This window comes from Neoarius graeffei, chromosome 15 (assembly GCF_027579695.1).
Source record: "Neoarius graeffei isolate fNeoGra1 chromosome 15, fNeoGra1.pri, whole genome shotgun sequence".
NCBI lineage: Eukaryota > Metazoa > Chordata > Actinopteri > Siluriformes > Ariidae > Neoarius > Neoarius graeffei.
This window is the reverse complement of record NC_083583.1, coordinates 70,138,833-70,165,655: the sequence shown is the minus strand read 5'-3', so window position 1 is coordinate 70,165,655 and position 26,823 is coordinate 70,138,833. Positions and strand designations below refer to the sequence as shown.

Below are 26,823 nucleotides of genomic sequence, written 5' to 3'. Positions count from 1 at the left end.
TTTGAAATTATCCCTTATTAAAAGACTTAATGCAATCTCTCCCTGTGTCAACCCCTGATCAAAATATTGCCTTATTAGGTGATCGATTATTCCAGACATTCTAATGACCAAAGTTGCGTCTATACAGAATGAGAAATAGCTCCAAAGTCAGCATATCACAAGTCTCTTGGCGCACCTGAATGAACCATTTCTCAGCTGTTTACTCGAGATCATGAAATAGTGTTTTGTTTTCTCGAGATCACGGAATAATTGTTTTGTTTTCTCGAGATCTCGAAATAACGGTTTTGTTTTCTTGAGATCTCGAATTAGTTGTGTTGTTTTCTCGAGATCCTGAATTAATTTTGTAACGGTTTTGTTTTCTCGAGATCTCGAATTAGTTGTGTTGTTTTCCTGAATTAATTATGTCGTTATCTCGGGATAACAAGGTGAATAAAAAAAAAGGATTATATGAAGGGCCTCTCTCGGCTTCCGCAATATCAGCTTCCAAGCTTGCCGACTATATGCCTACCTTCTGTGACCTGTGTAGACAGATGCACACTGTGTATAATTATAAATGTATACCAAATGTCAGAGCTTTTGTTTGTCGTGTAGACCCTATAAAGGAGGAAATGAGAAACTGGGTGATTTCTCGTTTCCTCCTTTATTAATGTCAGTGCATGTTTTTATTAATTCCCTAAAGTCTGACTGCACTCATTAACAAGCACAACATTAACTAGGAAAACGGTAAGGGTTTATTTTTATTGTTCTTTTTTTGTTACGTTACCGTTTCACGCGCTTTGCTGTGCGGTTCCAGCGGGCAAGTGCGGCGGCGCGTGCGTGATGATGCTGTGCGTGACGCTAGAGCGCGCACCCGAAGCATTTAGGGCGGAGGGGATCCAGATCGCGTAGTGAATCAGGGACGAGGCCAGTGCACTGCGAGTGAACAGGGCAAGAAGATGGCACGGGTCGGTAGCGCAGTGTGCGGCGTTCGAGCTGCCCTTCCTCTGCTCTTCGTGGCGATGGCGATGGCAGCATCCGATCTGTTTGAAAACCAACTGGGAGACATCAGCTACTGCAAAAACCAGTGTCAGATCACCATCAAAAACAAAAAAGCTGCCAAAGTAAGTGACTGGACAAATTGATCATGCGGTAATAATAATAAATGAGATTGAGGTAAATCCTGTGCACTGTTTTGCCCAGTCGCAGCTGAATAAATGTGAAACAGATGCAGTGAGAATAACAGGCTCCTCACTGGGCTGCAGTCAGAGCACATTCATGTCATCAGCAGTTTTAACTCTGGATTGTCAGTGACGACACTGCGCAAAATTCTGGCTAGGGCCTTTCACAAGCTAACAGTTACCCAGTATTCAGAATAATCTAAGGCTTTGTGCATGTAGCTGACTGTTTACCTCCCGCATCAGTAGTGCAGAGCAGTTTTAATTACGCACAAGCTGTAATGGTGCCCTGCGACCAGAGCGCATGGGGCATTTGTTGGGGGCAAAGAAACGGTCAAAGTTGATTTGCATAATATTGCTTCCTAAGCAGCACAACTCAGTCATTCAATAATGATTGAATCATGACCAGTTGGTGTGCTCTGTGTCGTGTATATAGATAGCTCCATTACTAAAAGGGGTCATCATCATCATCATCATCATCATGAAGCTCGTGGGCATAGACAGTTGGGAAAATGTGAATGCGAGTGTTATTCACACTACCAGCTACACAAATGTTTATAGGTGCTTAATCCAGGTTCCTTCATTAAACAGGATATTTGGTTTTAAAAAGAGAAGAGGAGGAATAGTAAAGTGCTGTTTAGTGTGTGCTTTGGTAAAATGAAAGCCTAAAAGGAACAGGCACCAAAATGTGACTTATTTGCTTTAAACAGTAATTACTGACCGAAAGGGACGGTGCTGTATAAAATAGAAAAGCTGACAGAATTGTCTTGCTCCTGTTGTTCTCGTTTCATCCGTACGGCGGCGCTGTTTCACATGTATACTGTATGCTGCCTGTTTTCTTGGAAAGAGAATTAGGCCAGAGAGACAAAAGAGAACAGATCTATATCCAGAACAGTCAGTGCCTGTGGACAACTAACGATCCTAGGGGTTCACACATATGCCGAGTTGTCCACAGTACCTGCTTTGCAGTGGTGGTTCCAGCTTGTATGGTGTCTTGAGTGAACCTCCCTTTTAGCACCAATTCCCCACCCCCACCCCCACAAAAAAGCTGTTCACCAATTTTATTTCATATTTAAAACTACGTAAATATGAGTCTGACACTCTAAAGACATTTGTTGCACAATGACATATTACACAATTGTCATTATGCACAATTTATCAAACGTTCAGAATAGGAACCATACAACCTCCTTGGCTAATTGTAGGCAAAAGACACACAAAATACTCAGTATATCACAAAAGATGCAAAATATCAGCATAATATAGACATCTTTTAAGTTAGTCTACAGCAATGGAAATACCCCTTACTGAGCTCAGGACCTAGTCAGTACAGTCACAGAAAACCTTTTATGATGTCACCTTAATGAAATTAATAATGTGCTCATTAGGTTGTAATCATTTTGCTGCAGGCTACACACATTATCAGGGTAAAATTGTGTGAAATTATATCCAATGTTGTGTAAGCTAGTTGTACAGAAAACAGAATACACTGCAACCCTGCTATATTTCAGCCCATTATGTTGATTGCAGTTAAAGCCTAGCGCACACCTTCCTAATTTCATCGGGGCTTCATGTGTCGGGTGATTGGTTATGAGTATACGGGCCCGATTTGATCGGTTCAGAATTCCCCGCACACATTTGCGAGACATCATACACGTTCAGCCCGAATAGATGGTCACGTGTTCAAGATATCACGTGATAATACAAAAAAAAATATATAATACATACATACCTCGTACACGTATGTATGTATTTTATATATATATATATATATATATATATATATATATATAAAATCTCCTTCTCACCCCCGGTGGGGGGGTGGTATCCATGTCATCCTCAAGCTCGGGTCCTCTACCAGAGGCCTGGGAGTTTGAGGGTTCTGCGCAGTATCTTCGATGTTCCTAGGACTGCGCTCTTCTGGACTGAGGCTTCAGATGTTGTTCCTGGGATTTGCTGGAGCCACTCTCCCAGTTTATATATATATATATATATATATATATATATATATATATATATATATATATATATATATATATATAAAGTAGAAGTAATAAATTTTGAATATTAGAATCAAAAAGGGATAATAATCCCAACTAGACAAATCAATAATAAGAATTGATTCTAATTTGTTCAGTCTGTGAAGATTCTCAGTCATCCAGGTCATAGTAAAATGTGGGTGGTAAAAGAGAGCAACTGGACTTGCTTGAAGATTCTTGAAGACATTTCACCTCTCATCCGAAAGGTTTCTTCAGTTCTGTCTTACTAATAGGGACTATCAGGTATTTATCCTCTCATGGATGAAAAGCAATCCTAAGGTGTCGTTGAGTCATCCTGTTGGCGTGGGTCACTGGGGGCTGGGTGTGAATGGCCTCGAGAGTCGCTGGGGTGATCAATGGATTGCTGGTTCTCTCTGTCCTCCTGTGAGTCACTGAAAACAGCTGGGTTTTGGTGTGCATTCAGTTGTCTGTTAAGTGTGCCAAGGACTGCATTGTAGGTGGCTGATAAATGATGTCTTAGACCCCCACCTCTGTTTGGTGATGGCCATTGCAGGTTGACAAAAATGGCTTCTTTAACTCCTCGCTCATACCAACGATCCTCTCTGGCTAAAATGCGTACGTTGCAATCCTGAAATGAGTGTCCTTTGTTGTTAAGATGAAGATAGACAGCAGAGTCCTGGCCTGAGGAACTGAACAGAACTGAAGAAGCCTTTCAGATGAGAGGTGAAACATCTTCAAGAATCTTCAAGCAAGTCCAGTTGCTCTCTTTTACCACCCACAAATTTGTTCAGTCATTCTTAAAATTCAACTTGTTATGGGATTCCGGACAAGCAATTTCTGTACCACTGACAATGCTGTAATACTTTACCAGGCATTTTCAAAGCTGACACGATTACAGCCATAGCCTCGTTCCTCTTTTCCCGTTTGCTGTAATCAGGTGAACTAATGTCATAAAGACAGTTGGATGCTTCCCAAAGTGACACGAGTTGTGCTTCCCGGTCTGCAGTCCACGTGTGATTGTCGCAAGTCACCATTTTGCCTTATTTACACCATGTGATCAATCCTGGCACTCCAATTGGCTGTTTAAAATTATCGTAACCGATGAGATCGTAGTAACAATGCACATGCAATTGTATTGCGTACGAGGAGATCGCGTCCGAAAATATCAAGACCAGTTTGATCTGAACCGAGCAACCCGAGAACCGATGAAATCGGCTACGAGGTGCCCCCGCACACATTTACGATTCGCAAGCGATTTAATCGGCCTGACAAAACTGTAAGCGAATCAGGAAGGTGTGCGGTGGGCTTAAGTCTTGGAGGTTGGAGGGGGTTTTTTTGCTTTAAAAGTTGAAATTGAATTTTTTAAGATACCACATTCTTTAGACAAATTTGTTGCTTTCTCACCACGCTTTAGACAGTCCAGGATATGAAGTTTGTCTTCGACCTAGAGCAGGGGTTTTCAAAATGTGGGAGAGTCAACCCCCCCCCCCTCGGAGAGCAAATAAACAACAGCGCCCCCCTCACAATTTTTTTTGTTGCTATACTTAATGTTCCATTCGTATTTAAAAAAAAAACATCAGACATTTTAGCCCGCAACAATCACAAAAAAGGCCCGCGGAATCCTGGAGGGACTGAAAAAAGAAGGAAGTATGACCACGATTATTTAAAGTTTGGTTATTCTTTTAAGTTCGTTTCTTAAGACACGTATTTTTAAGTATGTTACCTCGCTTGTTGACAGTTTCGGCGAACACTTCCGCCTTCTTCAAAACAGTCACCAGATGTCGAGTGGTGACGTGCCTTATCAGCTGATGTTACTCTATGGAGGCGTGAATGTCCCGCCCAATTTGACAGGTAGTCCACGCCTCCTGCTGTCAGGTCGCTGGCCCAGGACTGCGCTCCAGGTGTGTGACAGCGCGTACGCTCCCTCATCCCGGTTCATCGTCCTCTGCGCCCACTTACGTATCTCCACTGCCTCCAAAATCCAACGCTGATATCTATTCTCTTCAGCGCGAATGACTCTGGCCTCTTCCCAATTCATAATATGATTTTGTCGTTTGCAGTGGTCTGAAATGGCTGATTTTAAGTTTTCTTGGCTTGCTTTTTCTTTTTCGGATCTTGTGAGTCTTTTTGTTGTTTCTTTTTCACATTCTAATTGGTGTTCTTTCCTGCGAGTGTGGAAGCATCTGCCCGTTTCACCAATATAGACTTTATTGCATGAACGGCAAGGGATTTCATATATGATATTGCATTTATTGTCCAGTTGTATTTTATCTTTGGGGTGAACTAGCATCTGTCGGAGGTTCTTGTATGGTTTGACCGGGGTGTTGATATGGTATTTCCTCATGCCACTCTATGCAACTTTTTTATGGAGGATCTGGAAACCCGAGCCATAGAAACAGCACCGGATGACTGCAAACCTATCTTCTGGAAAAGATACATTGATGACATTCTTGAAATAACCAAAACAGGCCACACACAACAACTCATGGATCATCTAAACTCCATAGACAAGACAGGCAACATCAAATTCACACACGAAGAGGAAACGGACAAGACAATAGCATTTCTGGACCTAAAAATACACCACACAGAAGAAGGGAACATCAGAATTACAACATACAGAAAACCCACACATACCGACCAATATCTTCTCTGGACATCTGAACATCCCATCGCACACAAAATGTCAGTAATCAGAACACTATACGACCGAACACAGAACATCACGGAGGAGAAAGACAGACAGGAGGAGGAACAACACATCCAACAGGCATTAAAAAACTGCCAATATCCACCGTGGGCAATTCGAAAAGGAAAATCACAGACACAAAAAAAGGAAAGAAACAAACAAACAAGAAAAAACACAGAAAAAATAAACCGGCGCTTTGTCACATTACCATTACTTATGTCACATTACACATTACTTATAAAAGGAGTTACAGAACGCATCCAACGATCCATGAGGAAATACCATATCAACACCCCGGTCAAACCATACAAGAACCTCCGACAGATGCTAGTTCACCCCAAAGATAAAATACAACTGGACAATAAATGCAATATCATATATGAAATCCCTTGCCGTTCATGCAGTGAAGTCTATATTGGTGAAATGGGCAGATGCTTCCACACTCGCAGGAAAGAACACCAATTAGAATGTGAAAAAGAAACAACAAAAAGACTCACAAGATCCGAAAAAGAAAAAGCAAGCCAAGAAAACTTAAAATCAGCCATTTCAGACCACTGCAAATGACAAAATCATATTATGAATTGGGAAGAGGCCAGAGTCATTCGCGCTGAAGAGAATAGATATCAGCGTTGGATTTTGGAGGCAGTGGAGATACGTAAGCGGGCGCAGAGGACGATGAACCGGGATGAGGGAGCGTACGCGCTGTCACACACCTGGAGCGCAGTCCTGGGCCAGCGACCTGACAGCAGGAGGCGTGGACTACCTGTCAAATTGGGCGGGACGTTCACGCCTCCATAGAGTAACATCAGCTGATAAGGCACGTCACCACTCGACATCTGGTGACTGTTTTGAAGAAGGCGGAAGTGTTCGCCGAAACTGTCAACAAGCGAGGTAACATACTTAAAAATACGTGTCTTAAGAAACGAACTTAAAAGAATAACCAAACTTTAAATAATCGTGGTCATACTTCCTTCTTTTTTCAGTCCCTCCAGGATTCTGCGGGCCTTTTTTGTGATTGTTGCGGGCTAAAATGTCTGATGTTGCGGGGGTTTTCCAAAAAATTGCGATGAAAGTTGCGGTGTTTTTTAGGTTTTTGTTGCGATTACATTGCGGGAGGAAGTAAAAGTTGCGAGAAATTCTTGCGATTTTCTCTTTTTGTGATTAAAATTGAGTGATATGTTAAATATTAAGTTATTACCGAAAAACTATTGATTAAAAAAACAAAGACACTGAGAAATGGTCCTATAAACAACTTTACCAATATAAAAGATTACCAGGACTACAAAAATGCAGAAAAATAGGCTTTACTTATCCAAATGCACCTGTTGGTTCAAAAGTTAAAGTGCATAGAACCTCACAGCACAACATGAAGTTACCTTAAAATATAATATAAATGCCTCAGCTTTCATGTAAGAAAAAAACACTATTAATACTAGTACTGTGTGCAGGCAGTCTCTCCTGAAGACTAAATTAAACAATAATTATAAACTAATAAAATAAATGGCTCAGGCTTCATAGAAGAAAAAAAACAATTTGAAGAGAATCTCACAGTATGATGCTGAAGCTGCCTAAACAATGGAAAATAAAATACCATTTTGGCAAAAATGTTGGCATCCATTAATTTCTTGTATTAAGTAAAAAATAATGTAAAGTGCACACAGTCCTTCACTGTAAACATAACACACTTTCAGTAACAGAATTTAAGCCTACATAAACACTGACTCGCACATGCAGTGTTGCCAGATACTGCTGACGTTTTCCAGCCCAAAATATGTTCAAAACCCGCCAAAATGCACTTAAAACTGCCCAATCTGGCAACACTGCGCACATGCTGCTTCTCTTGAACATATACACGGAAGTAAGGCGGAATGTAGTTTGTCGATGTCACCTCAAGACGATGCCAACGATTGGTCAAATTTGCAGGAAGGTTGCGGTGATTGGATATAATTGCAACACCGCCCTGAATTCGCGGGGACTGGTTGAATTTGCGTTGAAGTTGCAAATTGCAACATCGCGAAATCCTGGAGGGTCTGTTTTTTTGCTTGGCCCAGACTCTGTCTCCTCACTCACTGTAGCTTTAGGTACTAAAAATCGATCCATTTTGTCTCTGGCAAAGGCTAGCTGAAGTTCACTAAATGTCTACAATAGTAACTTATTCTGGTTTATGTTTCCTCACGTTGCGCCCCCCCGAAGAACTCTGGCGCCCCCCAGGGGAGGCGCGCCCCACACTTTGAAAAGCCCTGACCTAGAGTATCTTACGTTTACGAGTAGCCATGACAGCAGTGCTTACAGAGTAAAGACTTGGATATAGTGAAACAGGCTAGTATAGTGAGAGTGATCGACCCCTAAGCAAGGCTAGCTAAGCCTATGTTTTTAGCTCATAAAATCCTTTTAAGGGATTTTTTGAAGTCAGTGATTGCCATTCTTATAATTGTTAGTGATCGACACCTAAGTGAGGCTAGCTAAGCCTTTGTTTTATGGCATATTATTAACTTGACTGCGGACTTGATTACTTATTGTTTGTCTCTGGTGGGAAGAAGAGTGCATGGCTCAGTGATGCTTTTTTTAAAGACTCCGACTCATTGTCACTAAAGGCAGGGGACACGAACTTAGTTCATTATATGCGAAGGTTCATTATAAAAGAGTTCATTATAACGGGTTGCAGTGTATTGTGCAATAGCATAGTAAGCAACATAGGTTAACAAATGTAATCATTATACTAGCCTGTTTCATTACATGCATAATATAATACTCATAAAGAGATGACATAGCTGCATACCTTTATCTTTTGCATGTTTGCTCTGATTTTACTAATTGCATTAGTACTGTATACATTTATAGGTAATACATTCTCCACTCCTCCTACCTCCAGCTTCTGGTGCAGAGAAGCTGAGGTCAACCTACCCTCACCCCCTCCCTCCCATCTCATAATAGCTCCCAAGCATAACTACATCATCATTTGTTTACCACAGTGTATTGTGTGGGATAGCTGGGGTGGGTAGTTGAGCGATATGACGGATGTCAGATTAATTTTATGTCAGAGTGATGTGAGAGAAGCGATTTTGCTGTGCTCTGTTGTGGAAGACAATGAAATTGGTGATTTAAAGAGGTGGATAACATGTTGCGGGTTTACAGCAGGAAAATAAGAATTTACATCAAGCTTGGTGAAAAGGTAAGAGTCTAGACCGAGTCTACCACACTGTACAACAGCATCAAATCTCAGAATGTCTTATTTCTGAGGACGTATACTGCACCAGCTAAACTTTATCGAGAAAACAAATCTATCTGAATATTGGGAATTGTATGTAGCCTCTCTGAAATTGGCTGTAATGTCTATAGTGTTCATGGCGAAGTTACATTACGTCAAAGATTGCTTCATGATCCCGGGCCCAGATGAACAGCATCAAAACATTTATAAATGAGTGATTAGTTAAATAAAACTTTGATATCAGGAAACATTACCAAAAAAAAACCTTTGGAAACCTGCTGATCTGCCGTGTCATGTTCAGTATTAATGCATTTTCTTCAATAAATGCCGCTAGTGAGGTACACTGAACGTTATACATACCCAAAAGAGAACCCTTCGTGGTTTGGGAGTTTTATCAGGCCAACAGGCTTGTTCGGCTGCTGAGCGCTTTGGCACATTAAGAGGCAAAGGCTGAAGAATGCTTCTTTGTTTTACAGGCTTTGGAATATCGCTAGTTTCAAATGATGAACAGTGTTGATTGTTATAATCTTCTATAACTGAAGGCCATTCCGCAGACCATGGAAATATTGCTGGGTCACGATTTAAGTATGTCTTTTTCCCACTAGAGAAATGTAAGCTACAAACATTTGTCCAATTTAATTTAGTTCAAAGGTTTTTGTTGCGGATTAAATTTATCCATTTCTTTCTTTCTTTCTTTCTTTCTTTCTTTCTTTCTTTCTTTCTTTTCTTCTTGACTGGCAGCTAATAAAAGCTCAAATTAGGTGTTCTCTTTGTTGTGGAGACACAGTGAGGCACACAGCAATTCACTTTAGGCATGGTTAAAACCGGTTAGACAGAACAATGCAGTGTTTAATAAAGGCAAAAGTAAACAATACAGCAGAGCTGACCCCGGGTATTGCCCATAATGCATTGTGGTAAACAAGCGATGATGTAGTTATGGGTTAGGGTCATTCTGAGTGTGAGACCAGGGAGTAGCCTGCCTGGCTCACAAACTAGAATCAGCCTACTGGCTCACAAACTAGAATCGGCCTACTCCAACAGGTTAACTGACCCATACAATGACATTATATCATTGATGTGATGTGCAAATGAGTGACAGAAAACTGATCATGCAAATGTCATTGTTCCAATTTTTTGTGTGTGTGGGTATCTCATGCTGCCCCCAACAAGATGTTGCCCTGGGGAGCTGCCCATGTCACCCATACCTAATGTCACCCTTACCACGCATCACGGACCTCGGTGATTTTAAAATGCTGCTCCGGCCCTGCTCATCTCTGCCCCTTTTTTCCTGAGCAGCAGGGTTTGAAACTCCAGCTGTATGCTGCCACATAGTGTGCTTGTCAGTCGTCAGCAACTTTGTTGCTTCGTTTATTAACCACAAGTTACCGTATCATTGATTTTATCTGAGATGTTAACGAACGTTCTAAATAATTCTAACATGTTGTCAGAATGGTGCTCATGGGAGTTGTAGGCGCGTAATATTACATTGCAATGCGTTTATTATATCAGATGCCTTCAGAGAAAACTACAATTAAAATATATTGTCATACCACAGAATAAACCACCCGCCAAAGTGGCTAGTGGGACTAAGGTTATTACCCGCCAAAGCCAAATTTTACCCGCATTTGGTGGGTGGGCGGGTGCTAATGTAAAGCCCTGCAGCTCAGACATTTACAGTGCCCTTGGGAATGATTGGAACCCTTCATAAAAATACAAGCTGGCCACATTCCAGAGCTCTGCTGACATTCCTTCTGCCTCCTGAGTCTCCCTTTGTACACATCCACACCAGGGTTTAACACTGGTGCTGAAACTCAGGATATGGGAAAACTCAGACATCGCCTCCTCATTCAGTCACTGGTGGTTGATGGCAGAGGAGCGGAACTTGGAACAGGTCACTGAGCTGGTGGTACTGCAGCAATTTGTTTCTTGACTCCCGACAGGAATGGTAGAGTGGGTCCAGTGCCACTGGCCCGCATCCCTGGACAAAGCCATTCAGTTGTTCAGGCTCCCTTGGTGGCAAGTCCAGGTGTCTCCTCTTTTCCACTCTCTCTTACTCTCTCTTTTCTCCCTATTCATCCCCGGTCCTATATCCCTGGAACCAAGGTGCTAGGGATCAAAATCAGATAACTGATGGTCAGCAAATCCAGCCTAATGGTATTAATTTTACACTCACGTCACACTCTGAATTATTCATAAAATGGCAAGGACCTTTTGAGGTCTTGTGGTGAGTCAGAGAAGTTGACCATCAGGCCATATGAAAGGATGAAGGCGAAGCGTGTCAAATATACAATTTCAATCTCATGAAACTGTGGAGAGAGGCAGTTCATGTGGTTCTGGTGTGAGGTGAGTCTAAAAGGTGCAGCCCAATTCACCCTGGTCCCCTGTAGAGATCACCTCTCACCATCCCAGAGAGTACAGGTAACCAGGTTGCAAGGGGAATTTTGACCTGTTTTTGCCTCTGCCCGGCCACACAGACCTCATAGAGCATCATATCAAGACTCTTCCAGGGTGGGTGGTACGCAGCCACCACTATTGTTTAAAAGGAACTTCTGTCCATTTTCAGTGAGCAAGAGTGGAGAGAATCAGGGTGAGTTCAGAAGCTCAATCAAAAAACGTATTTATTATGCCATAGAAAAGAGAGCGCGTATACTCTCAATGAATCTGATACAAAAGCAATTCAAGTAACAGACTGACTTAAAATCACTTCATATACTTCATAATTCTAGCACATGATTGGTTATGGAGAGAAAGAGGATCTACATATGGTATTATAGATTATGATCATATTGATCCAACAAAGGAAGACAGGGTTACATGAGATTACTGTACTGCAGCTGCACTCTAAAACTGGATCAAACTGATTTCATCTATACCAAGAAATCAGAAACTAAAACCACTGAGGATGCCAAGTCAAGTTTATTTGTATAGCGCTTTTAACAATAGATATTGTCGCAAAGCAGCTTTACAGAAAATTAAAGGCTTTTAAATGAGCTAATTTTATCTGTAATCTATTTATCCCTGATGAGCAAGCCTGTGGCGACGGTGGCAAGGAAAAACTCCCTGAGACAACATGAGGAAGAAACCTTGAGAGGAACCAGACTCAAAAGGGAAACCATCCTCATCTGGGTGATAACAGATAGCGTGATTATAACTTGCTTCTATAACTGTGTCCTATATAGTCACAAAGTGCAACTGTGTAACCAGGAAATTCATTCTAGTTTTAGCATGACGTCTGCTTTGTTGAAGTTATCACTTATAGGTTTGCTACATTGGCTGAGGACTACAATTGCCATGATAACTTTAAGACTGCAGTCGTCATGAACAGTTTTGCACTCAATTCTCCATCATTGAAAACTGTTCATGACGACTGCAGTCCTAAAGTTATCATGGCAATTGTAGTCCTCAGCCATTATAGCAAAACTGTAAGTGTCCAGAGCCATCTTCTAAGTGTATCTTTTGATGGTCCATATGGGGCCATCCTCCACAGGAGTGATGTCACGAGACTCCAGCCAGACGTAGGGCATCAGGATGGATCAGGCAGGTTTAAAAGGCAGAAGAGGTCAGCATCAGTGGTGTCTCAGGATTGACATGTAACTTGACAGAGAGAGGCAGACAGAGGGAGAGACAGAGAGAATGAGAGAAAACAGGTTGTTGGGTCTGCCCGGTGTCACCTAATGGTTAAAAACAGTAAACATTTGTGCTGAGTGCAAGCAGGGACTCCTGCAAGACTAATGCCGCTTTTCCACTACAAACGCGGCTGAGTCGGGCTGAGCCGTGCCGTGCTGAGTTGGGCTGAGTCGAGCTGAGCGGGGCTGTTGGAGTTGCATTTCGACTACAACCGCGCTGAACCGTGCTGGCTGGAAGTGGGTGGACACATTGGGCGGAGTTAGCGAAAGTGGGTGGACGTCACGTGATGTCGTTAAGCAGCGCAAACAGTGACATCAGTGAGCTTTTAAGCGGTAGTCTCACGCCCCGAATAGTAAACAATAAACATGGAGGACATGGAGTCGTTAGTGTTGCTGGTCTTGGCGCTGTGGCTTGTTGTCACCGACAACGCCAACAGATACTGGCAAGAGTGTATAGATGAGGCGAGGCGCATAAGGCTTCAGAAATTCTCGTAATTTGTAATTATTCTTCTTCCGGGTTTACGGTGTTTACAGATCCCAGCGTGCTCGCGGGGCGTGTGTGGGCATGTGAGGACACTCCTCCTCACCAATCAGTGCACAGGGGAGTGTCTGCTCACGCCCCCAGCCTCACTCGGCTTGCTTTGGCTCGCTTCAGCCCCACTCCAAAACGGTGCGAGTTTTAGGTGCTAAGCAGGGCTGAAGCGAGCCGAGTCGTGCTGTTCTTTGGTAGTCGAAACGCGAGCCGTGTCGGGCTGAAGTGAGCTGAAGCGAGCTGAAGTGAGCTGAAAAAGGGTAGTGGAAAAGGGCCATAACTATGACAGCATAACTAAAAGGGAGAGCCAGAAGGTAACACAGACACAAGGAAGCCCTGGGACATAACGCAGCCAGCCACTCCACTGTCAACAAACCTGAGTGAATGTGGATGAGATAAAAGAAAAACATTGCATTACATATTGGATCATTACAATCTTAAAATATAATAGAGTCTAAATCACGAGGTAAATGTGTGTGCACATGACCATCAAGTACAAACAGAAATTAAATGTAAAACTTAAGAGATGCAGAATAATTCTGTTAATAAGAGAGAGGATAAATGATAAGCAAAATTGCTTCTTTGCCACTTATTAACACAAATTTTTAATTGTAATAATTATTACAATTATTTTTAACCACTTTTCATTTTTGGTATAAGATATACTTTAATGAAAATGAATCTTGCTTTCCGAACAGTAATTTTAAACTATATGTTGTTGTTGGTCCTAGATCTTACAAAGCTTATGTGCTTTCAGGACTCCATAATGAATGCATGCTACCGTGGCTGCCGGCTCTATTCAATTTGCCAGTTTGTGAATGGAAACACAGGCTTCAACAACAGCAAGGAGGAATGTCAGGGAGGTGAGGCCTGGGGAATCAATGTAGTATAGATATATAACTTTGCAACTATCTATGGGAGCTGCCAAGCTTTGCTGTGAGTGGCAGATGCTTATATACAGTGTTTTTGATAAGTATACTGTTGAACAGTGGGGTGAAACAGTCTGACACTTTCTGACTGTGTGTATGCAGCATGCCAGGAAGCATACAGTAAGTTGTTGGAGCAGGAGGCTTGTAGCACAGGCTGTAACAGCCAACCAGCTGAGCCCGAAATCAAACGGAGGAAGGTAAGTATTCACTAACCACCCTTGGATTAATAGATTTCTAATATTTGTATTTTAATAGCCTACAAATCAGAGATCTATTAAACCAGACTGTTTCCTCTGCAGCTCAAGGCCCTGACCAACCGCCCCAAACCAGTTTCAGTACTGGACGCTTTGTTTGGATGGTGTAATGATATAGTCAGCTCTGCACAAAGCTTCATGTCCTCCACATGGACTTTCTACCTGCAGGCTGATGATGGCAAGGTGGTTGTGTTCCAGGTGAATTCTTTTTCAAAAAGGCTATTTCAGATGAAACATTATAAAAATGGATTAATGTTGTTCATGGTGCAGTGTAGATTATAAATGTGTCATGACCTGGGAATTCTCCTTCACATGGTTAAAGTCTGACCTTTTCTACTGTATATACAGTGGTGCTTGAAAGTTTGTGAACCCTTTAGAATTTTCTATATTTCTGCATAAATTTGACCGAAAGCATCATCAGATTTTCACACAAGTCCTAAAAGTAGATAAAGAGACCCCAGTCAAACAAATGAGACAAATATTATACTTGGTCATTTATTTATTGAGGAAAATGATTCAATATTACATATCTGTGAGTGGCAAAAGTATGTGAACCTCTAGGATTAGCAGTTAATTTGAAGGTGAAATTACAACCCCGATTCCAAAAAAGTTGGGACAAAGTACAAATTGTAAATAAAAACGGAATGCAATGATGTGGAAGTTTCAAAATTCCATATTTTATTCAGAATAGAACATAGATGACATATCAAATGTTTAAACTGAGAAAATGTATCATTTAAAGAGAAAAATTAGGTGATTTTAAATTTCATGACAACAACACATCTCAAAAAAGTTGGGACAAGGCCATGTTTACCACTGTGAGACATCCCCTTTTCTCTTTACAACAGTCTGTAAACGTCTGGGGACTGAGGAGACAAGTTGCTCAAGTTTAGGGATGGGAATGTTAACCCATTCTTGTCTAATGTAGGATTCTAGTTGCTCAACTGTCTTAGGTCTTTTTTGTCGTATGTTCCATTTTATGATGCGCCAAATGTTTTCTATGGGTGAAAGATCTGGACTGCAGGCTGGCCAGTTCAGTACCCGGACCCTTCTTCTACGCAGCCATGATGCTGTAATTGATGCAGTATGTGGTTTGACATTGTCGTGTTGGAAAATGCAAGGTCTTCCCTGAAAGAGACGTGGTCTGGATGGGAGCATATGTTGCTCTAGAACCCTGGATATGCCTTTCAGCATTGATGGTGTCTTTCCAGATGTGTAAGCTGCCCATGCCACACACACTAATGCAACCCCATACCATCAGAGATGCAGGCTTCTGAACTGAGCGCTGATAACAACTTGGGTCTTCCTTCTCCTCTTTAGTCCGAATGACACGGTGTCCCTGATTTCCATAAAGAACTTCAAATTTTGATTCATCTGACCACAGAACAGTTTTCCACTTTGCCACAGTCCATTTTAAATGAGCCTTGGCCCAGAGAAGACGTCTGTGCTTCTGGATCATGTTTAGATATGGCTTCTTCTTTGAACTATAGAGTTTTAGCTGGCAACGGCAGATGGCACGGTGAATTGTGTTCACAGATAATGTTCTCTGGAAATATTCCTGAGCCCATGTTGTGATTTCCAATACAGAAGCATGCCTGTATGTGATGCAGTGCCGTCTAAGGGCCCGAAGATCACGGGCACCCAGTATGGTTTTCCGGCCTTGACCCTTATGCACAGAGATTCTTCCAGATTCTCTGAATCTTTTGATGATATTCTGCACTGTAGATGATATGTTCAAACTCTTTGCAATTTTACACTGTCGAACTCCTTTCTGATATTGCTCCACTATTTGTCAGCGCAGAATTAGGGGGATTGTTGATCCTCTTCCCATCTTTACTTCTGAGAGCCGCTGCCACTCCAAGATGCTCTTTTTATACCCAGTCATGTTAATGACCTATTGCCAATTGACCTAATGAGTTGCAATTTGGTCCTCCAGCTGTTCCTTTAACTTTTCCAGCCTCTTATTGCCCCTGTCCCAACTTTTTTGAGATGTGTTGCTGTCATGAAATTTCAAATGAGCCAATATTTGGCATGAAATTTCAAAATGTCTCACTTTCGACATTTGATATGTTGTCTATGTTCTATTGTGAATACAATATCAGTTTTTGAGATTTGTAAATTATTGCATTTGGTTTTTATTTACAATTTGTACTTTGTCCCAACTTTTTTGGAATCGGGGTTGTAGAGTCAAGTGTTTTCAATCAATGGGATGACAATCAGGTGTGAGTGTTACCCTCCCCAGGAGTGGTGGACCAACAAATATCGCTCCAAGAGCAAGGCGTGTAATAGTCGGTGAGGTCACAAAGGACCCCAGGGTAACTTCTAAGCAACTGAAGGCCTCTCTCACATTGACTAATGTTAATGTTCATGAGTCCACCATCAGGAGAACACCGAACAGCAATGGTGTGCATGGTAGGGTTGTAAGGAGAAAGCTACTGCTCTCCAAAAAGAACATTGCTGCTCGTCTGCAGTTTGCTAAAGATCATGTGGACAAGCCAAGAAAGCTATTGGAAAAATGTTTTGTGGACGGATGAACTCAAAATAGAACTTTTTGGTTTAAATGAGAAGTGTTATCTTTGGAGAAAGGAAAACCCTGCATTCCAGCATAAGAACCTTATCCCATCTGTGAAACATGGTGGTGGTAGTATCATGGTTTGGGCCTGTTTTGCTGCAACTGGGCCAGGACGGCTTGCCATCATTGATGGAACAATGAATTCTGAATTATACCAGCGAGTTCTAAAGGAAAATATCAGGAAATCTGTCCATAAACTGAATCTCAAGAGAAGGTGGGTCATGCAGCAAGACAACAACTCTAAGCACACAAGTCATTCTACCAAAGAATGGTTAAAGAAGAATAAAGTTAATGTTTTGGAATGGCCAAGTCAAAGTCCTGACCTTAATCCAATCGAAATGTTGTGGAAGGACCTGAAGCGAGCAGTTCATGTGAGGAAACCCACCAACATCCCAGAGTTGAAGCTGTTCTGTATGGAGGAATGAGGAGGAGGAAGTTCAATTTATATAGCGCCTTTCACAAAACCCAAGGTCGCCTTACAGTTATAAATAAATAAAGTACGTCAGTCCACCAAATAGAGGTCAAGATGTCATTCCAATGGTGTAGCAGCCACAGTCCCACCAAAAGGCACACAAAAACAAGTCCCACACCACCAGCACAGCCGCTGGCAGCATCACTCGGAACACCACGCCATGGATCCACAAAGCGAGCACAGAAGCACCGCCATGCAGAGCACCAGTATATCCCAAACCGCCTGCACAGCCGCGGCGACGCTACCAAGCAACATTGCTCAGAACATCACGCCAAGCACTAAAGCACAGAGCGCGGGACAACCCCGATGTTAAAATGAGCAACGAGCTCACTGCAATCCATAGCTAGGAGCACAGGCATCACCCACGGTGAACCAAGGCCTGGAGGGAACTGACGCTCAAAACTGGGTCCAGAGCTACCGGTACACCACAACCGGCGGACAAAAACACTCAAACAAAAACATCAAACTACACACACAGACACATAAAAATAAATAAAATAATTTAAAAAAATGGAATGGGCTAAAATTCCTCCAAGCCAGTATGCAGGACTGATCAACAGTTACCCGGACCGTTTAGTTGCAGTTATTGCTGCACAAGGGGGTCACACCAGATACTGAAAGCAAAGGTTCACATACTTTTGCCACTCACATGTTTTTGTTTGAGTGTTTTTGAGTGTTATTGGATCATTTCCCTCAATAAATAAATGACCAAGTATAATATTTTTGTTTCATTTGTTAAACTGGGTTCTCTTTATCTACTTTTAGGACTTGTGTGAAAATCTGATGATGATTTAGGCCATATTTATGCAGAAATATAGAAAATTCTAAAGGGTTCACAAACCTTCAAGCACCACTGTAGGTATACTGTATGCATCTTTCCTCTCTTTTGCATGTATTGTCTATCAAGCACAAGTGAAGTTTTAGCATTTTAAAAATCTGGTTACTGCAAAAAGGGAAAAAAATTATATTTAAAGAGTCCACTCCAACTACAGTACAGGAATGGAACAGTACAGCAACATGGGCATTTAGGCTACATCCACACGACAACGGCAACGAGATATTATTAAAAAAAATATCGCGTCCACATGGGCAACGGATCAGTAAAATATCAGGTACATATGGCAATGCAGCGCTTGCTGAAAACGATGCAAGACACATGTACTGTAAGACGTAATACTGTAATACATGTGTGCTGTAAGATGGTCCCATCGGAGACACCAGAACAATAGAAGAAGTAGGACGCATGCGCATAAACCCCTTCCTCTACCTGGCGTGAAGCACTCACAGGAACACACAACAACAACAAGAAGATGGCTGCAACTATGCGAGGAAATCGTGCCTTCTGTGTGTACAAATTAGTTTTATTAGTGTGCATAGTTTTATATAACTTAATTTTCTTATTTTGTGTAAACATTTTGAAAAGCATTTTTATATAATTTATATAACTTTTTATATTGTGTGTGAACATTTTGAAAAGTAGTCTTATCCAATAAAAAAAAGAAATTCAAGAAATTGTTCAGTTACTTGTTTATTTAAAATAAAAGCTGTATACAAAAGTGAATGCAATGCAGTGGTTCATACAAAACAGCGAGAGTGCTGCTTGTTCTAGTCATGTGGTTGTGACGTCATCGTAAACAAATCCGTTCTACTCATCCAGACGACTTCGCAACGGCGCCGTTGCCAGATTTTTCCACTGTGGAACCCGTTCTCAAAAAATATCGTTTTGGGGCACCCAAAACGCCGGTGCCATCTGGACGCCAGGCCGAAATGATAAACAATTTTATCAGATCCACCTGAATCCGTTGCCATGTGGACAGCCTCTTAGACATCTTTACACAGACTGACTACCACAGGGTTTGTTGAACTAATTCCTTACTGAACATAATCACTGCAGGACAATAGCCTAGGCAAGGTGCAGGTTCCAGGGAAGAATTACAGTAATGGTTCCCTGTTGCATTCTACTGGATTATTATAGAGGTTTTTGCCTCTCAACTATTCACACCTATGGGCAATTTAGAGTAGCCAATTAACCTAACTGCAAGTCTTTGGACTGTGGAGGAAACTGGAACAAAAACAGGGAGAGCATGCAAATGCTACACAGCAAGGGCCCCGTCGGCCGTTGGGCTCAAACCCAGAACCTTCTTGCTGTGAGGCAGCAGCACCCATAACCACACCTTTGTGCCGCCTGAGAAATTGATAGCCAATTTATTTATAAAGATTTTTTAAAATTGAAGTATCAAAGTATATTATAAGCAGCAAAATGCTTGTTACTACATGTAACTGTAGTTCTGTGAGCATTGACCAACCACTGGGGGTAGTAAGAGCTGCCCTGTGTTCTGGTCTAATGGCCCTTTTCCACTGCATAGTACCGTCTCAAATAAACTTGACTCAACTCAACTTCATGTGCGTTTGGTATCAGTAGTTCATTTTCCACTACAGCTGCTCCTTGTGTGCATGTTTGTGTGTGCGCACGTAAAACGGTGTGATGTCAAGCCAAAGTTGCCACAATTCGTCATGTTTTTAATGAGTTTTATTAAACAAAGGAATAAAAAAAGTGTTAAAAAAAACCTGGTGTTCAAACTGTCAGTACATAATGGTAACAGCATGAAAAGTGGACTAAGTTTACAAGCCACACTAAATAGTGTAATGGTGAAGGCACAGGGCTTTCAATTGGGAAACTCAGGTTTGTGTTCTGCTTTAGCATACTTTATTTGAGGAAAGTTTTGCTCCGGGTAACTCATTTAAAATTAACCACCCTGGACTCATATTTTGCCTAAATCTCTGTCAGTAAAATAAAGTTATGGATAATGTTATGGGTTAATCAAGATTTTATAATAAATCAAACATCATGCCATGGCATTACTCAGACTGAAGCAGAATTCCGTCTATGTTCCTAAAAGTTAGGGACTCAAATGATTTCTTATGAAGATAGGAGCCTTCGGTCTGTTGCATGCTTTAATGTGCCACCTTTTGATGACCGAGATCAAAGGCAGAGTGCATGTACACTTATTGATTTACCAATGGAGAGTTAGGCAAAATATCAGTACAGGGTGGCTAATTTTAAAGGAGTTACCTGCAGCAAAACTTTCCCCAGATAAAACACACCAAGTGGCGCACACCCTGCACCTTAACCATTACACCATTTTAGCATACACAGCACGGCTTTTTTTTTGCTGCTCGTAAACGATGGCACTTTTCCTGCCATTACCAATACATCCTGACAGTTTGGATGCAGCTTTTTGATGCCTTTTGTTTTTGTTTGCTTAACAAAATGCATTAAAAACGTGACAGATTGTGGCAACTTCGACTTGATATAACACCGTTTCACATGCATACACAAAAACATACATGCAAGTGGTGAAAAGACACATATAGTGAGTGAAGTATAATCAATAAATATAATGCTATTTAAAAATGGAGTTTGTTCAGGACGTCCTGTCTCACACAATGATGATACAGTGATGCGCTTGGAACCTCGATGGAGGTGATGCCAAACAAAGTACCGACTATCAGGTACAGTAACTATCCACAACTTTGGCCTGATGGAAAACCAAAAAAGGTGAGTAGAGTCAAGTCAAGTTGAGCTGGTACCAGGCAGTGGAAAAGGGCCATAAGTGTCCCTGTCAGGAAAGAGATTTCAATTAGACAGACAGACAGCTAGTGAGATGGGGTGGCACAGTGGTTAGCACTATTGCCTCACAGCAAGAAGGCTCTGGGTTCAAACTTCATGTCTGACTGGGGCCTTTCTGTGTGGAGTTTGCATGTTCTCCTCATGCCTGCATGGATTTCCTCCCACAGTAGATTAGGTTGGCTAGCTTTTCTAAATTGCCCACAGGTGTGAAAGGTTGATAGGTTGGTGACCTACTGGGGGTGAATCTCACCTGAAACCTAAAGCTTCCCCCTAACCCTGATTGATAAGTGGTATAGATGATGGATGGACATATGCAATATGTACATAGATAATCTCTTTGCACATGTCCTGACTTCTTAATTGTCAATTGTTTCAGAGTGAGCCAGAAATTGAGTATTATGTACCTGAACTGCAAGCCCCACACTCCAGTGTTGCAAACAAACCCTGGCCTGAAGGAAATCCTCAGAAACAGAGACTACAATCTGGTGAGATGGAGCTCCTGTAGTTTAGAGGGCTGTTTAAAAATGGTCTTTTCTTCTATAAGATCAATACTGGTACATACACATAACTGACTTTATCTTGACTGTAATTTGAAAGGGACTATGAATTATGTTGTTTCTTTAAAATGAATTGCCACTGCCTTCTAGGAGACCGACTGCATGGAGAGAGAAATGCGCCTAAAGTGAATAAGGGAAAGCAAAGCAGTCAGCATGTTGAGGACACAGTTGGAGAACACGACTTCCTGGGCTGCATGTCAAGGTTAGAGAGGCCAGATTCAGTCACATTCAGATATTAACAAAGACTTTGATGGGTAGTATTGTGAATAATTAAAAAAAAAAATGTTTAGATTTGAATTACATAAGGCATTGTTGATTTTGGTCTTTCTCTCTTATAGACGTTCAGGTCTGCCACGTTGGATCTTAGCTACCTGTCTCCTGTTATCAATCATGGTGATGCTATGGCTGAGCTGTGCCAGTCTGGTAACAGCACCGGAGCAACATGTGAAGACTCAGGTACCTATTCATACAAACAAACCTATTATTCTCGCAAGATCCGAATCCTGATTGGAACACACTTGTTGTCTTTTGCAGTATGATTTTATATTACATGCATACTTCTAAAGTAGGGTGGCACGGTGGTGTAGTGGTTAGCGCTGTCACCTCACAGCAAGAAGGTCCGGGTTTGAGCCCCATGGCCGGCGAGGGCCTTTCTGTGTAGAGTTTGCATGTTCTCCCTGTGTCCGTGTGGGTTTCCTCCGGGTGCTCCGGTTTCCCCCACAGTCCAAAGACATGCAGGTTAGGTTAACTGGTGACTCTAAATTGACCGTAGGTGTGAATGTGAGTGTGAATGGTTGTCTGTGTCTATGTGTCAGCCCTGTGATGACCTGGCAACTTGTCCAGGGTGTACCCCGCCTTTCGCCCGTAGTCAGCTGGGATAGGCTCCAGCTTGCCTGCGACCCTGTAGCACAGGATAAAGTGGCTAGAGATGATGAGATGAGACTTCTAAAGTACTTTGGTACACTGACCTCCCCAAATGTTTTTAGATACTTTAATATACTGACAATCAAGCAATGTTTATTCTGACACAAAGACCTGAGAAAGACCAGAATGTGTAATCCTGTAGCTAACCTGCAACTATTTTACTGCTTGTTGCACATTGTGAAAATTATGGTTAGTGGTGTACTGTGGAGAATCATCATTATTTCAAAAGTTTTTTGTATTTTTTAATGCAGACCTTTGCACAAAGTGCCTTTAAATGTCTAAGTTCTTATCTTATCTTATTGTTCTTATCTTAAAGGAACAGTCCACCGTACTTCCATAATGAAATATGCTCTTATCTGAATTGAGACGAGCTGCTCCGTACCTCTCCGAGCTTTGCGCGACCTCCCAGTCAGTTAGACGCATTGATACGGAGCTCAGATATCAATGCGCTGCCGAAGCGCGCAGAAGGTGTTAGTACGCCTGTCATTATAGTGTGGACTTTCCATAGCATAGAAAATCGCTACGTTTCAATTTGTGTAACTGAACTTGTTTCATATTACTGGTCATATAAACCTATGTAAACAGGAAAAACGCGGAAGAGTTTGGTCGCATCTAACTACAGCCCCAAAAAATACCATTGGCCATACTGAGCCTAGCTACATTGCTAACAGGAGTGACAGCGCGTCTGACTGCGTCTGACTGACTGGGAGGTCGCGCAAAGCTCGGAGAGGTACGGAGCAGCTCGTCTCAATTCAGATAAGAGCATATTTCATTATGGAAGTACGGTGGACTGTTCCTTTAATGTCTAAGTTCTAATCTTATGAACATGAATACTTATGAAAGTCACTGTGTATGTATGATAAAACCATTATTTGGAAATTTTGTTGTTCCTGTATTTTTTTGTAATGAATTGCCGTCTGTTCACATTTTTTGGAGGTGATATATGTTTAATTTATTTGTGTTTTCAGAATGTACCTTTTAGATAAATTTTGATAAAACTTTTAAAGTTATATGGCCTTTTGATTTCATAAAATTTGTGAAATTTAGTTCCCTCTGAAATTTGGTCATTGTGATATATGTTTATTTATGCAATAAAAAAACAAAACAAAAACTGGCCATTCTGTGGCTGGGAAGTTATTTAATTTGAGGGAATTCCCTAGCAAATAATGTGCATGAAATCACTCGCTTCGCACAGTCAAGCAGACAAAGGAAGTTTGGTGTACACATGCACAGGTTTACCTGCTGCTTCTTTTTTTAAAGATATTTTTTTGGGCTTTTTTCACCTTTATTGGATAGGACAGTGTAGAGACAGGACAGGAAATGAGCGGAAGAGAGAGACGGGAAGGGATCAGGAAATGACCTCAGGTCGGAATCGAACCCAGGTCCCCGGATTTATGGTATGGCGCCTTAGCCACCTGAGCCATGACGCCCCCCTTCTTTTGGGTTTTACGGCAGCTGGCATCCAGTGTTGCATTACTGCCATCTGCAGGTTTACCTTGACCGTGCACTGACAGTTACATCATTCTGTTGCTAAACAAACAGCTGATCACACCGAGGTGCTCGCTGACCGCCAATATTTATTAGTTTGGTCCTGCGTTTCCTTTCCTTTGCAACATAACATCTTTTCTTCTCGCTTTCTGTTACTGTAGTTGGTCTTTCATGTTTCATTCACTTCCTCTATTTTCCTCTCCTGTTTCAAATTTGTATCCCACAGTGGCTTGCGCGTACAGGGAAAGCCCACCATGTGATGTATGATGTAATATCTTGAATTGGGTCATGGTGAAACAAGAAAAAATAGCAGAGAATTTAGGGCCACATGGCGCTAAATTCATTAATTGTTCTATTAAAAAAAACCTAATAAAATTGGAAGTCTGTGATTCGAATTCAGTAGTTTTTGGTCCACGAAACAAAAATAATTGGGTGTCAGGGAAAATTCTTTTTATGACCTAAACTTGAAAAATCTGAAAGGCGGTCTACTTTTAAGAGATGTTAGTGTATTACTGGTCACTTGACAGAATTTTGCCAAATTGACATTAGACTACTTTGGTGTACTTTGAGTCATCTGAAAAGCATACAGTGTGTTTGATACATACATCTTTTTTTAGTGTGTACTTTGCCCTGCTTAGAATTTCACTATGAAGTCCATTTTCATTGGTCTATTTTCTCTTGCAGTTAAGCATCAATGGTGATAAGGAGTTCCTGGACTACATGCCAAAAGTCAACCCCTACCATCTAACTTCAGTGATTGCTGTTGCAGTCGATCATCATGATGAAGGAAAAGAGGCAGGGCCTCTGCCAGTCAAAGTTGACCTGAACAAAACCTCACTTTAAATTTATTATAATAAGTGTGATTTGCTGGTACTTCTGTCCCTCAATTAGAGGAAGAATTCATAACATTTAATTTTCTAAATAAAAATGCATGGTGTATATATATTCTTATATAATTATACAGGATACATGCAATTAAGCCATTCAGTAATATTGGTTTAGATGTTTATTGTGTTCACTAGACAGTACTGCTTTCAAAGGCATTAAGAACATGTTTAACCAAGCTTTGATTGTAGCACTGAAGATTTGGGATGTTAGTATTCTTTGAACTAGAATGTCTTTAACACAGCCAAGGTCTCATAACTTCAGTGAGCAAAAGACAAACACTGACAGCATCATTTTCAATTTGATTAGTTATCTTTGAATAGAAGGAGATTTGACACTTGATTTTGCCAGTTTGTACACCACAAGAAACAGGCCCTACTTGTAGAATAATGGGAGTATACATGTACATACATGTAGTTATTTATGTCTATCACTAATGTATATCACTGATGTATAAGGTCTTATTGTATTTTATCTCTCATTTAGATAATAGATAATCGATAAGATTCTGTGATTAAGTAGTATTTACAGAAAACTTCAAGAAAGGATTAGGAGCGATGCCTAGGTAAAGTAAAATTGTAAATTTCTCTTTTATTCTTGAGATTGTGGGATGGGATGATTCTCCTCCTTCTGCTTAGTGCTAGATTTTGACAAATAGATAATTGGTTCCATGCTATAGAGCTGACTAGTCTAATGGCTCTTCTAGTGCTGATTGTGTTTCTAAGCTATTTTAACCATGTGGTCCTAATCGCAGTGCATGCTAGCATATTTTAAGACTTAGCAATTATCTACCAACCCACTTATGGCAATAGACTATTATATGCTATTTGTGTTTATAGCTTAATGTTGAACGACAATGCAATTATACAACACAGATGGGTTAAGAAAATAAATATCTCAAAATGTTAACTGCTTTTTAGTGACATGATTGTTGCATGAACTAATCCATAATACATAATGAATGTATTTTGTCCACATCATAATTAACTGGTGTTAGAATTTTTTGTTTGCTCTACATGATTTGCTCCAGAACTCACTACTAATTTATTATTAACAGATCTTCTCTGTGTCAGCATGTCATGCAGTAAAGAACAAAACTGTACAAGAAAAGAGAGAGATACAAGCTTATCGAAGTTCTCAGTTTTCCTTTGGAATTTTCAAATGCAGTCATAAAGAGGGTGCTAACACTTACAATTTAACCATCACCACATTTCTATTTTTTGACTTCTTGCTGAAGGCGGCATGGTGGTGTAGAGGTTAGCACTGTTGCCTCACAGCAAGAAGGTCCTGGGTTTGAGCCCAGCGGCTGGTGAGGGCCTTTCTGTGTGGAGTTTGTATGTGTTCTCTGTGTGTCACACTTCTGGGCTCACCTAACACTCTGGACTCCACTTCCCACACACCTGACATTACCACATGCATTCCATCAACCAACCCAGAGCCACTTCCTAAGAGTGGCTCCCCTGAGTTCTAATTGTCATTACCTGTACCTTTTTGTTTATGTCTGTATTTATACCCCTCTTATGTTTTGTTCATTGCACAGTATTGCCTCCACATTTCCGTGAGCCTACTGAGTGTTTATATTTCTGATTGCGTTTCCATGTATGACCCTTTTTGCCTTCCGATTTCTTCCTGTTTTGCCTAGCCCTTGTGTTTATCTGCTTGTTTCTCTCGCTTCCCGGTTTCTGGATCTTCGCCTGTTTCTTGACTCCGATTTGCCTAGCCCTTGTGTTTATCTTGCCTGTGTTTTCTTGATTTCCAGTTCTTGGACTATTGGCCATTTCATGACCTTGATTTGTGTAGCCCTCATTATTTTGTTGGATTTCCCGGTATTGACCTGGCTTGGTTATTGTACATTGTCTTCTCTCACTGTGTCTATTAAAACGTTGAGTTTATTCTTAATCC

At 41.2% G+C, this 26,823-nt stretch overlaps 1 protein-coding gene across 1 annotated transcript; it reads left to right on the top strand.

The window, feature by feature from the left end:
- The first annotated feature begins 877 nt into the window (after positions 1-877).
- tmem59l (transmembrane protein 59-like) lies at positions 878-26,820 on the top strand. The gene is made up of 8 exons (XM_060940620.1): positions 878-1,100; positions 13,967-14,072; positions 14,241-14,335; positions 14,438-14,590; positions 21,444-21,552; positions 21,715-21,826; positions 21,963-22,080; positions 24,721-26,820. Exons 1-8 carry the CDS (start codon positions 936-938, stop codon positions 24,877-24,879), a joined length of 1,017 nt encoding a protein of 338 aa, XP_060796603.1. The 5' UTR covers positions 878-935; the 3' UTR covers positions 24,880-26,820.
- The last annotated feature ends 3 nt before the right edge of the window (positions 26,821-26,823 follow it).